The following is a 14,093-nucleotide window of genomic DNA, read 5'->3' on the forward strand; positions in this document are numbered from 1 at the left end:
AATATATTTTCTTTTCCTTTATCCATTCTTTATATCTTTTATTATATGTAATATTATCATATCCTTTCATCCTCTTTTTTTTAATAAAGCGTTTTTTTTTTTTATCAACTTTCCTGTCTACCTTATATATACAAAATCAAATCATTTAATGATACAAAAAAAAAAAAAAAAAGGAGGGAATCAAAACTTTTTTTTATTAAATGATTCAAGTCTATTGTCAAAATATGGAATCAAACTACAAGATTATAAAGGGGTGATCATCAGCTAAACTAGAGGGGATTGTTCAATGACTTGATGCAATAAAGTGACCAAATTGGATAATGCCTTGACAAAAGTCGGATCTTGTTCCGTTCGTTCAGGTCGCCAGCTTGAACGATGAAAATCGATCAGTCGGATATCACATAATTTCGGTTCCACATTATCTTCATCATCGTTAATATCGTTGATTGTAGATTGCTCTCGCCGATCTTCCTCTAACATCCGTTTCCATACTCGATGAGCTGCCGCGGCATCGCCTTCATACACTAATAACAAGGAACATCCAATCAATTGTAGTTCTGCATGTTCTTCAATGAATTCCTGTATTTCCATCACCGTATCTATAAAATGTTCCACAATCCATTCAATCTTCTTTTTCGTCAGTGATTTTCTCGTAATTGTTCCTTCTAATGTTGTATCCTTTGTTCTTGTACAATGTCGTGGTATACCGTCTTCCATATCGTCATCCAATCGATGTGTAGGGTAAAAATAAGTCAGTAATGCATTTAAAAAGTTATCCTTAGTTCGTTCTCGTCCATATTGTTTGGGATAAGTTGTATAAACTCGTTCTATTGAATCAAACGTCTAAATTCAAATAAATTCAACTCAGTTTTCAATTGATAGATACAATTCCAAATGATCATTTATTTACCTTCATACCAGAAATCCTTAATCCTAATGATTCAATAGTGGTTCCTTTTGCATTCTTGATCATCTTGTTTCGTTTCACTTCGTCTGCTGAATCTTCATATATCTTGTAACCCAGTTTGATATCCACTATACAAGGTCTAGTAAATCCATTCAATATATTTTCTAAACATAAGTGTTGTGTTGACATAAAAAGCAAAAAGTAAAAAAAGAATGGTTAAAGATAACATATTGATCAAATCATAACAAATCAATAAGAAAAAAAAAAGGATATCATCAAGATGATTCTCATTGGAAGAAGTATTAATAGTTGTATTTGATTGTAAAGTGACAGCATCCAGTTTCTTGTCCAAAAGTTGTATTTCAGTGTCAGTGGAGGCATGAAGACTTCCATAACATTCAGGAATCCATGCCATAAATTCATCATATTGTTGACTATGTTCATAAAATTCGCGTTCTTGTTGACTGGCAGGTTTGATCACAATAAGGTCGTCAGTTGGTAGTTGAAGAAGATTGTCATGTCCAGCGACTTGATGTTCAAACTTTTTCAATGAAGTAATAGATGTTGCCATATGGTTCAAAGAAAGTCATACAGAAAAAAAAAAAAAGAGAGAGAGAGAAAAAAAAATGCTGAACTTTTTTTTTTCAAGTGTTTTTCGATTTGACCTCTACATTTTATTCAATATCCGCTTTGGCTTTTCTTTGATTTTCATTTTCTTACCCATTGTATACTCACATGATCCTTTTTTTCAAAAAATAAAAAAAAAATAAAAATAAAAATCATCCCCCTTTCCTCCCTTTTTTTTTCTTTTTTTTTTTTTTTTTTTTTCTCTTTCTGACTCACTTTTGTAGTCAAAGAGTAAACGAAACTCATGATGGAACTTGATATTGATCTTATGGAAGATATTCTAGCACGCGTAGACTGGAAAAATGGAATTCGACCTCTTGGTGATCTTGCGACTGAAGCCTGTTTTGTACAAAAAGAAATGCCTGTTATCAAACGACTCATAGGAACACCTTCAATTTCGATATTAGTGACTCAAAGTTCTTGGACAAATAATCTAGTACATAATGGTGTTCTTTCTAATCTCAATGACGATACAACAATGCATGCTTTATCTGAACTTCATTTACTCTTTCATACTCGTCAACAACAACCTGGTCACCGTACGTTGCATCATTTGCATTTGGACTCTCAAGCCTATTTCTCTGTCAATCATATTCTACGTCCTACCATCAAGTTTCAAAAGGCCCTTGACTCCGCTATTGCTCACCTCCCTCATGATCAAGATCGGGCATGGCAAGAACTCTGTAAAGTATGGCATGATTTTGGATTCCTCTGGCCTCAAAAGTTAATCCTAGGTAATATAAAAATAAAAAGGAATCTATTTAGTTTTACTAAATCTTCATCATCTTTTTTTTTTCTTTTATTGTTTTTCTTAAGGTCAACGATATCATGTGAAACATAGTTATCAAGTCAACAATGATGCAGAACGCGTTTATCAATTACATGTTGCCAAAGATCATACCACTGCATTACTTGATATGAAATTACGAAATAACCAAGGTAAAACGAAATGATATTCTCTATGCTATATATATATATATATATATTCAACGCTGACATTATTTTTGTTTTTTCTAGTATAGTATTGCCTCAAATAGATTCTCATCATTCACATCTGACTATGGATCATTTGGACTCAAACAAGAAAAGATTACGACGATTAGTTAGTTCATGGAAAGTCATCAAGAGGGACGATATTCGACCAATCTACGAATTCCTACCTTCACCTATGCGTGATTCCATTCATCAATTGATCAAGATTTTTGTCCATCGAATACCAATCAATCACCCTTTCTTGCTCCGGAGTGTGAGTACAAATGGATATCTTTGTTGGCGATTGAATCGAAAACAACTCATCAACAACAACAATAATAATAATGTCAACTCCTCATCTCAGTACACCAATGATTCCCCATCTTCTTCTTCTACTATTCCCATTTTACCAACACCAACAACAGCAGTGGCAACAAAAATCAACAATGAATCTCATCGACAAACAGCACCTGTTCTTTTCTCAACTCTTTCTATGGATTTGATGGATACTGCCAATAGCTCTTGTATTTGGCAATTCAACGATAAATCACCTCCATCTCCCTCAGCGGATAATCACTCCTCAGCAACAACAGCAATAGCAACAGCAACAATGCCAACCACCAAATACGTTCGATGTGGAAATCAACTCTACTTGTTACCTTATTTAACGCCCAATATCCATGTGCCCGTTCTCAATAAAAACATGGTCTTGACTCGCTCGCCCTATATGGTATCTTCATCTCTATCCGACAACAACAGCAACAGTTCTCCATCTCGTGGTTGGGATCCTTATACTGAAAAGGCATCTCGTGTACGATCTCTAGAATTATTGGACATGACATCATCAACTCAACAACCTTCACAACACTATTGGACTTTGGAAACACCTGATCTTGGACTTGATTTGGATGATGATATTTCAACAGATGGTCATCTCAACGTAGATATTGCGATAGGAAGACAAAAACCAATTTTGGATCGAGAAATCATCTCACTTCGACAAGTTCTTTATCTATGTTCAGTACAAAATCAACTACCGCAAGCAACATCCATTCATCCTTCCAAACGTCGATCTGCTCATGATGCATCACATTCACCACCAATTGTTATTCCTTCACCCGTCCCTCCAGCCGCTGCAGGTGTTATGGCCATGGTACAGAGTATTTCCTCCGGTGATGAAGACGATGAAAGAGCACTTCCTAACACTACTGATACCGATGTTGCTAGGGGACACGATAGCCTTCCTTCTACTTCTTCTGCTATTCACAAAACGGGGAATGGAAAGCATACTATGACAGCTAACAACATTGTACCATCATCGTCCTCATCAACATTACCCCTTGGTTCTACAACTACAAACACAAGCCAGACAACACTGCCTTATTACAACTTGTATTCCTATACCGTCTTGCCACAAACAGTAACGTCCAATATCTCCACATCCTTTTCACCAACTAATTCTTCTTCTTTGGCGTCGTCTCCATACCAACAACATCTCCATCCAGTTGTGGCCAAGGAACATTCATTGATAAACGGTCTTGAAGAATCTTATTGGGTGATTGAACTTTTACCAAAAAACATGGGTAACAACAACGATCAAAAATCACGACAGAAAACTAGATTGAATACATCTCCATCCCAAGGTCATCATCAACGGAATAAAGGCAAAAACAAGGATCTTGGAAGACAAATCAATACTATCACTACCAATTCCACTGCTAGGCCGACCTTCAGTAACAAAAATGATGAGAACGAACTTTTAACAACAAAACCTAGGGTGATCAAAATGGTGATGAGCTCTGATACTCTACGCGATGACGCCCAGATAGGAATCAATGCTGATGATCAGAACGATAAAAAATCGATCAGGCGTGTACAATCCTATTCATCTGTACAACAACATTATCGACAACAATATCAACATGGAACAACAAGTTTGGAAAGAAATGAACATAAACAAGATAATCATCGGTCTCAAGGTATTTTGGAGAACAATGTTAAGATCAATATGCAACCTTATCTCCGACTATATGCTTCCAAAAGAAATAACAAGACCTTGTCTCATTTTATCAAGAATTCCACATTAGCCAATTTGAAACGTTGGTTGAAATCACAGTAATAGTATGTATTTTATTTATTGGATTTTATGTTTAGTTTTTTCTTTTTGATTTTCGTTTTTATTTTTAAAGCCAGACGTGGCATCAATAAAGATTTCCTTTTTTTTTTTTTTTTTTTTTGACCTTTTCCTTTCATCTTTATACTTAATTTTGTGTTAATTTTTTCTTTTTTTTTTGATTACATATTCAAACATGGCCAATGTATTACGCAAGAAAACAGTAGGTATGGATGCTTTACGACGGAGAGACAGAGATCGTCAAGGCAATACAACAAGAGGTACCAGCAGTAGTAGTAGCAATAATAGTATTCACACCGTCATCTCATCACCTTCACCCACAACAACATCTGTGTATTCCCAACCTTTTCATTCATCTGCTTCAAGTCGAACTCCCAAAGTAACACGTCCATCTACCAATATGCCCATGGCTTCAGGTCCTATTACAATAGATTTACATCGGTTTGCTGACGAACATTTACAACCTCAAGAAAGTAAGTAAAGAATACAAACAAATAAAAGGTGACTCATTTATATATATATATATATATATTTTTCAAGTTGTCAAACAGCTCCTTGGTAATGCTAGTGAAGAAGATGTTCGAGGGTTTCACAAAGCTCTAGTGGAAGCCAAGCAAACTGTAGGTGGCGACTTGCAACGTAATGTGTATCGCAATTATACTGAATTCGTCTCGATTTCCAAAGAAATTGCCAATTTGGACGGTGATGTTATGCATTTGAAAATGTATTTGAATGAAGTACGTGGGATTTGGCAAAGTTTTTTGACTATGTCTGATCAATTGGATCAAGGTGACGCGATTAGTAAGTCAGGTATAATTTGAAATCGAATCATCATTGACTCATTATTTATTATTATCAGAGGATGATGAAATCATTCTTTCAACAAGAAAACCTAGTGATTTGAAGACAGCAGATACCCAAAGTGTTTACAAGGCACAACTAACGGCTTTATGGGAAAATGTAGAAGAATCTCAGGTAAAAAAAAAAAAAAAAAAAAAAAAAAAAAAAAAAAAAAAGGAATAGATGTCATTTTATAAGAGGAATGAAATGGATGATTAAATGCTGATGATGTGGGTTTTCTTTTTTTTTTTTTTTTTGTTGGTTGGATGATGATAGAAATTTGTGAAATACGCTCCTAGTCGTCATATTATTCGTGAATTTGCTCATTTTATTGAATTGGATCCAAGAACAGAACAAGCTCGACGACATGTACATCTCTTCTTATTGAACGATTGTCTCTTGGTAGCAGCAAGAAAGAATCGATCCATGTCCACCAAAAACAAACTTGTCGCCATGTATTGTTGGAACATTCTTGATATACGGATGATCGAAAGAACAAATTCAAATGGTAAAAGAAAAGAAAAAAAGACTGATTGTAAGGGGTTACTGAATTTATCTTTCTTACTTATAGGCATCGTAGCGGGAGTTGATGTATATGTGGGTAACCGAATATTCGCGTATCGATCTGATCGACCAGAAGAAGGATCTTCTTTATTTCATTCTTTTACTCGGCTCTTGGATGATAATGAATTGAATATCTTGGGACAAACAAATGGTGAATCAAATTTCAGGGTAAGATATTCATATGTATAGGATGGGTGGAAATGAACAAGAAAAAAAAACTTAATTTTCTTTTATAGGATGTTGTGAAGCCTCCTAGTGAAGTCAAACCTGGTCAAAGCAAAGACATCAAATTGGATGACGAAGATCAGCAATGGTTGGAAATACTCCCTGATGAACTCGAAGTAATGATTGCCTTGCGTCGATTTGAAGAAGCAGTAACATGTATTACAAAAGGTAAAGATAAGCAAAAGGATAACTAGTTAGGATTTCATCATTTATTTTATTTTACATTCAATAGCACGTGGAATATTATCGATTTATTCCAACAATCCTCCTCCATTAATCAGGGACTCATTAGATAAAGTGGCGAAATATACAGATTCTCTTGGTGCAACTATTTGTAATGATCTTGGAAACCCTTTGTTGACAAAGTTACAATTTCAACGATATGTGGATTGGTTATTACGACTTGACAAAGGGGAAAAGGTATATAAAGGATATTGAATAATATTTCGGACAACTGATATATATCCATTTAAATAGGCTCGGGAGGTATTTTTATCAACACGTTCACTTATTATCAAAAAAAGAATCAGGTAAAACCACATAAAAATAAATATGTATTTTTGATAATGAACATTTTTTTATTTTATAGACAATTGACATTCGAAGGAGATACTACAACTTATATCAACGAACTGGCTTTGGTAGTATTTACTTTGATACGAAATACATGTGAATGGTATCGAGATTCTTTCAAGTTGAATGCAATGTCCTCAGGTAAAGTAAAAATCAAGATGATATATATATATCAGGATTATTTATATTATTATTATTATTAGGATTTGTGACATGGGTAAGAGAACAAACGGAAATCTATGCAGAAATCTATAAACGACAAGTATTTTATCAAAATCAACTCGGATGCCAAGTGATTGCTGATTGTTTCAAATCTACTCTTGATCAATGCTCTATGGTAAGAATGAAAATGAAAATCAAGGAGTTTGTCTCCTGAATATTTTTGATTTGATTATTATTTTTTTTTTTTTTTTACTATGATTAGCTTCGTAAGGTTGGTCTTGATCTCAAATTTTTATTGGAAGATTTGTTTTTGGATAATATCAAAGAAACAGTGTTTGCATATGAAAAGAAGGTCGGTAGCAAGATTGACAAATTTGTTCAAAATGATAATTATACTACAGTATCCAGTCAGAATTTGGGTCCAGATGTCAAGGTGACTTCTAGTGTAGTCGGTTTTTATAACATTTTGGTGAAATTTGTTCATGACATTTGTTTGATAGCTAAACTTCAGGTATTAAAAAAAAAAGATAGAATAATAGAAAGAAAAAGAAAGTATTGATTGTCTTTTTATTATTATTGTTATTATTATTAGTTATATACAACAGTGATCGATTGTGTATCTCGATTGACGGAACATTATCTACGATCCATGTTGAATGAAAGTCAGAAAAGGGATCTTAGTAAGGATCAGGTAATTCTCCTTTTTTTTTTTGAGGCATGTTTCTATCAATATAGTAAAATATTCATTTTGATTATTTTTATAGAGATCTGCTGCACTGATGAATGTATCCTTTGTTTTGGATAATGTTATACCAAGGGTTTCATCTCAATTCAATGTAAGTTAAAAGAAAAGAAAATAAAGAAATATAATTCAAAATGATTTTTGATTGTAGTATCAATTTGATCGACCTATACCTGAATTGGATTCTCTAAGAGCAAGGTTACGTGGTAAAAAAAAAAAAAAAATCCAGGAATGTGACATTGTAACTTAGTTTTATATATATATATATTTGTAATAGAACTGACTTATCGAAAATAGAATGTCCGACTTGCCACTTTCTCTCCAAGTTTGTCAAATGAAATCCCTTGTCCACATGTGAAAACTTTTTTTTTGACATCTTTTTTCTTTCTTTTCTATTTTACTCGTCTTTTTTTTTTTTTTTTTTTTTTAGTTTTTTAGACAAAAAAAAAAAAGAAAGAAAACTCCTTTATTCCCATTCCCCTTTTATCTATAAACTATTTCTTTTTCTTTTTTTTTTTCTTCTTCCTTTTGTTTTTTTTTTTTTTTTTTTTTTTGATGACCCCTTTATCAAACAATCGTTATACAGTTGTGATTAGATAGTGATTTTTCTTTTTTTTTTTTCTTCATCCACCCACTCCTCTCCTTTTCTTCTTCTTCTTCTTCTTCTTCTTCTTATTTTATCTTAATATATATCCTCTTACTTATTATTTGATCATGATTCAACCATCATTCCTATATTTGGCCATTGTCCTACCATGCTTCTTGTTACTAATAGTATTTTTGACACATCAGGCAGATGCAACTCTATCCACTGATGATTTGACAGAAAACACAAGTATCAATCTTTTGAATATATTTCAGCAACAACAACAAAAAAATATATGGATATGGTCATCAATAAAACTTGTAATAAATATATGGCTCATGGTGGAAGCTCTCTTTTATCTTTACTTTTTGGCTACAAAACAAAGACTTCAAGCAATGAAGAAACCAAATCATCCTATGACTCGTGATCAGCGGACTCAACTTTATTGGCAATGCTTACGTGCTATTGACGATGGTGAATCCTGGTGTGTGGGTTGGTTTTATTACTCTCATGATATATCTCATCCTACTTTTGATCAAATACAACGTGAAAATGTCACTGCTTGGTAATTTTTTTTTTTTTTTTACTTTTTTTTTTTATATATATTCATTCTTTTTTTTTTTTTTTTGATAATAGGTTTTCTTGGGCTTTTTGGCAAGATCATGTAGATCATGTTAAAAGTAATTCAGAATGGGCAGAGGAATTGGAATGGATGGTATTCACTGCAGAAAAACATCTCAATATCGCCTTCGCTCCTGGTTACAATCCTTCTCTCCAATGTATTCGTTTGAATCTTGATCCTGTCCAGGCGGTTCACCGACCACTTTTACTTTACATTGGTATCTATCTTGGGACAATCATATTCAACAACATCTTCTTACAATGGTGGTGGCAATTTCAAGTCTATGGTAATCATCATATTGTTTGGGGTGGTATTTTACACAATCTACATCAATGTTTAATCTCTCTTGTGACATGTCAACAACAACTTACTTCGTCTTCTATTTCAACACCACCAAAAGATCAACATATAGCTTATTGGTACCGTGCATCACCAGTACGACATGATAATTACCATAATAGTCAAGATAATTCAAGGACTCCACTGGTGTTTATTCATGGCATTGGAGCTGGATTGATGGGTTATGCTGAATTTCTGTATCACTTGGTCGGCCAAGATCGACCGATCTTTTTTGTGGAATTACCGCATGTTTCGATGCATATGGTGGATAACGTACCTGAAGCTCAAGATATGGTCAAGGATATCAAGCATATGTTACAAGACCATGGTTATGAACATGCTGTATTTGTGTCTCATTCCTTAGGAACTGCCGTTACAAGCTGGATGATGACCTATGCTCCTACCTTTGTTGCTGGTACGGTATTGATTGATCCTATCTGTTTCCTTCTACATTATCCTCAAGTTTGTTTCAACTTTATTCATCGAATGCCCAAGCGCATATTTGAGGTAAAAAAAAAAAAAAAAAAAAAAAAAAAAAAAAAAAACATCTATCAAGATCACTCACATGATTTATTTTTTTTTTTATTTTTTTATTTTTTTTTTTTTTGGATCAGTATGTGACATTTTATGGTGCATCAAGAGAATTATATATCAGTCATTACATCTCACGACATTTTCAATGGTTTCAATGTATCTATTTTGCCGACCTTATGTCTAACCCTCGACAACAAACAAATCCATTGAATAATGCGACGGTATTTCTCTCAGAGGCAGATGGAATTGTAGGAAGTCCGATGGTATACAAGTATTTGACTCGATGTGGTGTGGATTGTCACCTGATGCCTAAACTGGAACATGCAGGCTTTTTATTCAATTGGACTTGGAGAAAACGAATATTAGAACAAATTGAATGTGTGGCTCGTAATGCTGATGATGAAGGTATTGATTTACGATCATGATATTTTACTTTTTTTGGATCCATAGAATAGATTTCTTTTTTTTTTTTTTTTTTTTAGTTAGTCGTTTTTTCTTGTTATACATAGTTACTTTTTTTTTTTTTTGTTTTAGTTGATCTGGACGTTTCCTTTTTTGGATACCACCACTCACTACACGTAGCACATACTCTTTACATTAGCATACTCATCTTCATTATTACCTATTCCTTTAATAAAAAAAAAAAAGAAATTCACTTCATTTGTCATATCCATTCATAAAAAAAATACATATTTGTATGATTTGATTGATATTGTTTTTTTTTTTTATTGGTGAATCGATTGATTGATTGATTGATTGATTGATTTGGTCAACAAGTAAGAATCATTGGAGTAATAAAAGATGAAAAAAAAAAGTACAACAAAGAAAGATCACACTATACAGGATCAACTAAGTGTGTCAAATAGGAAGAGGAGAGATTGTGAATAATAATAGTAGTAATAATGATAATAATAATAATAATAATAATAATAAAGAGTAAATAAAAAAAAAAAAAGAGGATCATTTCCAAAGCATCAGAATGAAGAGGAATAAAGATAAAAGAATAAAAAAAAAAAAAGATCACTGTGTACCATTAGTGAGAACTTTGCCAGTAGGTGAATTTAATTCATTGGATTTTGTTTTTGATGTTGTGGATGATACGACTGGTGGTCTATTGTTGTTATGGTGATTGTTGTTGGTATTGATAGTGGCTGCCTTGTTTGATTCATCTGCATGACTTAATTCCATACTTGATAACGCGGCATCCAAACTTGTCATACTTGTAGGACGACTAAGATGATGTGGTGAACGTGGTGTAATGGATGGGCTGCCATTATTGTTATTGTTGTGATTATTCCTTGGACTAATACTATTGGGAGAACCTGGAGTAGAAAGAGAAGTAGGACTATGACCAGAGGAGAGACTATTGATACTGTGATGTCCATATTCCAATAATTCAGCTTGAGAAACCCTTACTGATAAACGTGAGGATGAATGAATAGGTGAAGAGCTTGATGGAAACCCTGCCAGTGATAATTTGTTGTGAGGATGTGTTAATGATCGACCTGAACGATAAGAACTAACAGATGATGGTCGAGATGGTATACGAGGATGTTGAGAAAGATGGTGCTCAGCAAGGAACTGTTCCAAAAAATCAACTACTAGTGGTTCTTTCATCACTGATAATTTATATTCTTCAAAAGTCTAAATAAAAAAATCAATCAATCAATCAGAAAACAAAGAGGAAGATTTCCTTACCAATCGACCATCATCATCTACATCCAAATCATCAAACATTCGACCAACCATGGACTTGATTTCAGCTGTTTGATCATCATCAGAAGCAGCCTGTGACTAAAAACAAAGAGAGATAACAAAAAAAAAAAAAATGTATTAAAAAAGGAGATATGCGAATAATAATAAACTTTTGAGTGACCTATCATTCACTAGACAGTAAAAATCTGCATTGCTTCTTACCAATTGTATCATGACGCGTTCCAGATCAGGTCTCGTGAGATAGCCAGCATGCTTCACATCATAGAGTTTGAAGGATACTAAAAAAGAAAAGATACATTTTAGTATTCAATCATATCCCTTTATAGATCCTCCTTTAGTATAACCCTTGTCAGTATTCCCCCTTCTCTCTCTCTCTCTCTTTCATTATATATATATAATCCCTACTTACATTCCAATTTCTCTTCAGGTGTTCCTTTCATAAACACACTAAGTCCATCTACGAATTTTCTATAAAAGAATATAATGAAAAAAAAAGATGAGTATTAATTTCTATCATCAAAGAACACATGACCTTTTTTTTAAAAAATATATATATATATATATATACTTACTCAAAATCAATACTTTTATTATTCTCCACATCGAAAGCAGCATAAAGTCGTTTCAAAAAAACATCGTCGTGAGAAGATACACTAGGCACATATTTCTTTACTGTCTATATATATATATAAAAAATTGAATATTTCAAAAAGTATTTTTCCCCTTGTCCACTCCTGTCTTCCTCCTATTATATATAATTTTTATTTTTATTTACCTCTTTGAATACATCTTCAGTAATACCATTTGAATTTGTAAGGTTTGTAGAAGAAGATTGTACATTATGTCGAAGATGATTGATTTCCTTCTTAGAAACTATTTCAGCATAAAATAAAATAAAAAAAGTTTAGTTATTGAATAACAATCATAGACTTATCTTACAATGAGTCTTTTGTGATAATAAACGATTTTCTTTGCTTTTTGTTTGACCCATAATAATAATAATAACAAGTATATAAAATGACAACGAAAAAGAAAAAAAGAAAGAAAGAAAGAAAAAGAAGAAAGAAAAAAAGATAGGATTATTAGAAGAGAAGGGAAGGAAAAAAAAAAAAGAAAAATGACTGATGGGGAAAAGGAAAAGCAAGGCGGACAAGGAAATCAAAAAGGCGGTAGGTGAAATGGTTTTTCCTATTCGATTATTGTTAGCTTTTCTTTTATTAAAATATTTTCTTTTTCTTCTTAACTTTATTAGTTTATTTTATTTTATGACAACTGCAACTGGAACTAGAGTCTTCTTTGTAGAGTCTACTGCTCATTGGGAAGCTCTTCAACGTGAAAGGGCTCAGTTTCATACTACAACAATATCACCAGAACCTATTCAGCAATATAAAAAAACAAAACATACATCATCAAGACAATCACCATCTCAAACTAATCGTCCTATTCTTCTTGGGAAAGAAGGTAGTCGCCGTAGGAAACGTTGGGAAAACAGTAAGTAAGAATTTATATTAATAATTTTTTTTTTAGAATCATATTGATATATTTATTGGTTTTAGATAATTTGAAGGATAATCCATTAGCTGTACTCTACACAGAAGATCTCAAACCTCCTGGACACCAACAAAACTCATCACCAAACACCAAGTACCTTGAATGGCAATCTTTACCAGAAAATATGAAAGAAGATATGGAAATGATAAAATATCAAGATAATACTAAAGATGACAACAAGACAACACTACCTTCTTTGACTCGTCAAATGCGAATTGGCTTGAAAAAGCATCATATACCAGAAGGTTGGATTACTTTTTACGAACAACAACTTTTACAATTCTTATCACAACAACGACAATATCATCAAGAACAAGATGTCACATTATTAAAAAACAACAACAATAATACTTTAATTTGGGAAATAGATGACAGTTATTTACGTAAGTAATGAACAATAGTGGAAGAGAAAAAGAATGGATCATGCGAGATTATTATTTATACATGTGTTAATGTTTGTTACACTATAGGGTTTATTGGACACGCCATTTGCCGTTATTACAATGTGAATTCATACAGTAAGTCTTTTTTTTTTATTATTTTTATTTTTATTCTTGCTAATAACTCTGCTTTTGATTCTTCATCAATATAGCTGAAACAACTTTAGATGGACGAAAAATCACATTTGTAGAATGTTTAGATATAGATCAGTTACACACGCCTTCCATCTCATTTTTTGACTATATAAAGAATAAATAGATACGCCTCATTACATATCCATCTTCCTGACATATTTATTTATCTTGATCCGACATTCTTTCCTTTTTTTTTTCTTTTTTCTTTTTTTTTCTTTTTTCTTTTTTTTCTTCTTACTTTTTTTTTATCCACTGTTTAGTCTTGACTATTCTGACACATATCTAACAAGACCATGGACAAGAATGATAAGACTAATACATCTTCGTCAAGTACTACAGCAATTGCAACAACCGGAACAAAATATGCGTCTATTACAGTATCAGGCAACGCAACTTCACGATCCAAAGTGACTTCACTGGAAGG

At 32.8% G+C, this 14,093-nt stretch overlaps 6 protein-coding genes across 6 annotated transcripts; 4 read left to right on the forward strand and 2 right to left on the reverse strand.

Moving 5' to 3' along the window:
- Window positions 1-174: 174 nt before the first annotated feature.
- On the reverse strand, window positions 175-1,523 carry BX664DRAFT_139887 (uncharacterized protein). Its single transcript, XM_051539846.1, has 3 exons — window positions 1,181-1,523; window positions 911-1,086; window positions 175-843 (listed from the first exon to the last, which is right to left on the reverse strand). Exons 1-3 carry the CDS (start codon window positions 1,476-1,478, stop codon window positions 265-267), a joined length of 1,053 nt encoding a protein of 350 aa, XP_051400546.1. The 5' UTR covers window positions 1,479-1,523; the 3' UTR covers window positions 175-264.
- Window positions 1,524-1,725: 202 nt separating this feature from the next.
- BX664DRAFT_333686 (uncharacterized protein) lies at window positions 1,726-4,735 on the forward strand. Its single transcript, XM_051545567.1, has 3 exons — window positions 1,726-2,268; window positions 2,351-2,473; window positions 2,557-4,735. Exons 1-3 carry the CDS (start codon window positions 1,779-1,781, stop codon window positions 4,623-4,625), a joined length of 2,682 nt encoding a protein of 893 aa, XP_051400547.1. The 5' UTR covers window positions 1,726-1,778; the 3' UTR covers window positions 4,626-4,735.
- Window positions 4,736-4,743: 8 nt separating this feature from the next.
- On the forward strand, window positions 4,744-8,152 carry BX664DRAFT_280848 (uncharacterized protein). The gene is made up of 15 exons (XM_051541501.1): window positions 4,744-5,113; window positions 5,181-5,441; window positions 5,500-5,615; window positions 5,757-5,988; window positions 6,052-6,212; window positions 6,281-6,437; window positions 6,502-6,689; window positions 6,747-6,799; window positions 6,859-6,983; window positions 7,046-7,179; window positions 7,267-7,515; window positions 7,597-7,695; window positions 7,769-7,840; window positions 7,898-7,952; window positions 8,024-8,152. The coding sequence occupies exons 1-15, from the start codon at window positions 4,816-4,818 to the stop codon at window positions 8,041-8,043; spliced, it is 2,220 nt and encodes a 739-aa protein (XP_051400548.1). The 5' UTR covers window positions 4,744-4,815; the 3' UTR covers window positions 8,044-8,152.
- A 481-nt stretch (window positions 8,153-8,633) lies between these two features.
- Window positions 8,634-10,303, forward strand: BX664DRAFT_297603 (Alpha/Beta hydrolase protein). The gene is made up of 3 exons (XM_051542249.1): window positions 8,634-8,897; window positions 8,969-9,800; window positions 9,908-10,303. Exons 1-3 carry the CDS (start codon window positions 8,671-8,673, stop codon window positions 10,250-10,252), a joined length of 1,404 nt encoding a protein of 467 aa, XP_051400549.1. The 5' UTR covers window positions 8,634-8,670; the 3' UTR covers window positions 10,253-10,303.
- Window positions 10,304-10,765: 462 nt separating this feature from the next.
- Window positions 10,766-12,650, reverse strand: BX664DRAFT_333691 (uncharacterized protein). The gene is made up of 7 exons (XM_051545568.1): window positions 12,483-12,650; window positions 12,319-12,416; window positions 12,116-12,219; window positions 11,953-12,011; window positions 11,745-11,821; window positions 11,526-11,621; window positions 10,766-11,471 (listed from the first exon to the last, which is right to left on the reverse strand). Exons 1-7 carry the CDS (start codon window positions 12,532-12,534, stop codon window positions 10,848-10,850), a joined length of 1,110 nt encoding a protein of 369 aa, XP_051400550.1. The 5' UTR covers window positions 12,535-12,650; the 3' UTR covers window positions 10,766-10,847.
- Window positions 12,651-12,749: 99 nt separating this feature from the next.
- On the forward strand, window positions 12,750-13,933 carry BX664DRAFT_333692 (uncharacterized protein). Its single transcript, XM_051545569.1, is given in 5 exon segments — window positions 12,750-13,034; window positions 13,100-13,477; window positions 13,565-13,612; window positions 13,687-13,887; window positions 13,905-13,933. The coding sequence occupies 4 exon segments, from the start codon at window positions 12,809-12,811 to the stop codon at window positions 13,791-13,793; spliced, it is 759 nt and encodes a 252-aa protein (XP_051400551.1). The 5' UTR covers window positions 12,750-12,808; the 3' UTR covers window positions 13,794-13,887; window positions 13,905-13,933.
- Window positions 13,934-14,093: the final 160 nt, after the last annotated feature.

The sequence above is a fragment of the Halteromyces radiatus genome (assembly GCF_025201355.1).
Source record: "Halteromyces radiatus strain CBS 162.75 chromosome Unknown BX664scaffold_4, whole genome shotgun sequence".
Lineage (NCBI taxonomy): Eukaryota > Fungi > Mucoromycota > Mucoromycetes > Mucorales > Cunninghamellaceae > Halteromyces > Halteromyces radiatus.

Coding starts and splice junctions, on each gene's coding strand:
- BX664DRAFT_280848 (XM_051541501.1), top strand. CDS start 4,816: ATGGCCAATGTATTACGCAAGAAAACAGTAGGTATGGATGCTTTACGA. Junction 5,442..5,499: donor GGATCAAGGTGACGCGATTA/GTAAGTCAGGTA, acceptor TATTATTATCAG/AGGATGATGAAATCATTCTT. Junction 6,800..6,858: donor ATTATCAAAAAAAGAATCAG/GTAAAACCACAT, acceptor TTTATTTTATAG/ACAATTGACATTCGAAGGAG.
- BX664DRAFT_333691 (XM_051545568.1), bottom strand. CDS start 12,534: ATGGGTCAAACAAAAAGCAAAGAAAATCGTTTATTATCACAAAAGACT. Junction 12,417..12,482: donor ATTATCACAAAAGACTCATT/GTAAGATAAGTC, acceptor ATGCTGAAATAG/TTTCTAAGAAGGAAATCAAT. Junction 11,622..11,744: donor AACGCGTCATGATACAATTG/GTAAGAAGCAAT, acceptor CTTTGTTTTTAG/TCACAGGCTGCTTCTGATGA.
- BX664DRAFT_139887 (XM_051539846.1), bottom strand. CDS start 1,478: ATGGCAACATCTATTACTTCATTGAAAAAGTTTGAACATCAAGTCGCT. Junction 1,087..1,180: donor CAATGAGAATCATCTTGATG/ATATCCTTTTTT, acceptor TTATGTCAACAC/AACACTTATGTTTAGAAAAT. Junction 844..910: donor TAAGGATTTCTGGTATGAAG/GTAAATAAATGA, acceptor ATTTGAATTTAG/ACGTTTGATTCAATAGAACG.
- BX664DRAFT_297603 (XM_051542249.1), top strand. CDS start 8,671: ATGGTGGAAGCTCTCTTTTATCTTTACTTTTTGGCTACAAAACAAAGA. Junction 8,898..8,968: donor CGTGAAAATGTCACTGCTTG/GTAATTTTTTTT, acceptor TTTTGATAATAG/GTTTTCTTGGGCTTTTTGGC. Junction 9,801..9,907: donor TGCCCAAGCGCATATTTGAG/GTAAAAAAAAAA, acceptor TTTTTGGATCAG/TATGTGACATTTTATGGTGC.
- BX664DRAFT_333692 (XM_051545569.1), top strand. CDS start 12,809: ATGACAACTGCAACTGGAACTAGAGTCTTCTTTGTAGAGTCTACTGCT. Junction 13,035..13,099: donor TAGGAAACGTTGGGAAAACA/GTAAGTAAGAAT, acceptor TATTGGTTTTAG/ATAATTTGAAGGATAATCCA. Junction 13,478..13,564: donor AATAGATGACAGTTATTTAC/GTAAGTAATGAA, acceptor GTTACACTATAG/GGTTTATTGGACACGCCATT.
- BX664DRAFT_333686 (XM_051545567.1), top strand. CDS start 1,779: ATGATGGAACTTGATATTGATCTTATGGAAGATATTCTAGCACGCGTA. Junction 2,269..2,350: donor GCCTCAAAAGTTAATCCTAG/GTAATATAAAAA, acceptor GTTTTTCTTAAG/GTCAACGATATCATGTGAAA. Junction 2,474..2,556: donor GAAATTACGAAATAACCAAG/GTAAAACGAAAT, acceptor TTTCTAGTATAG/TATTGCCTCAAATAGATTCT.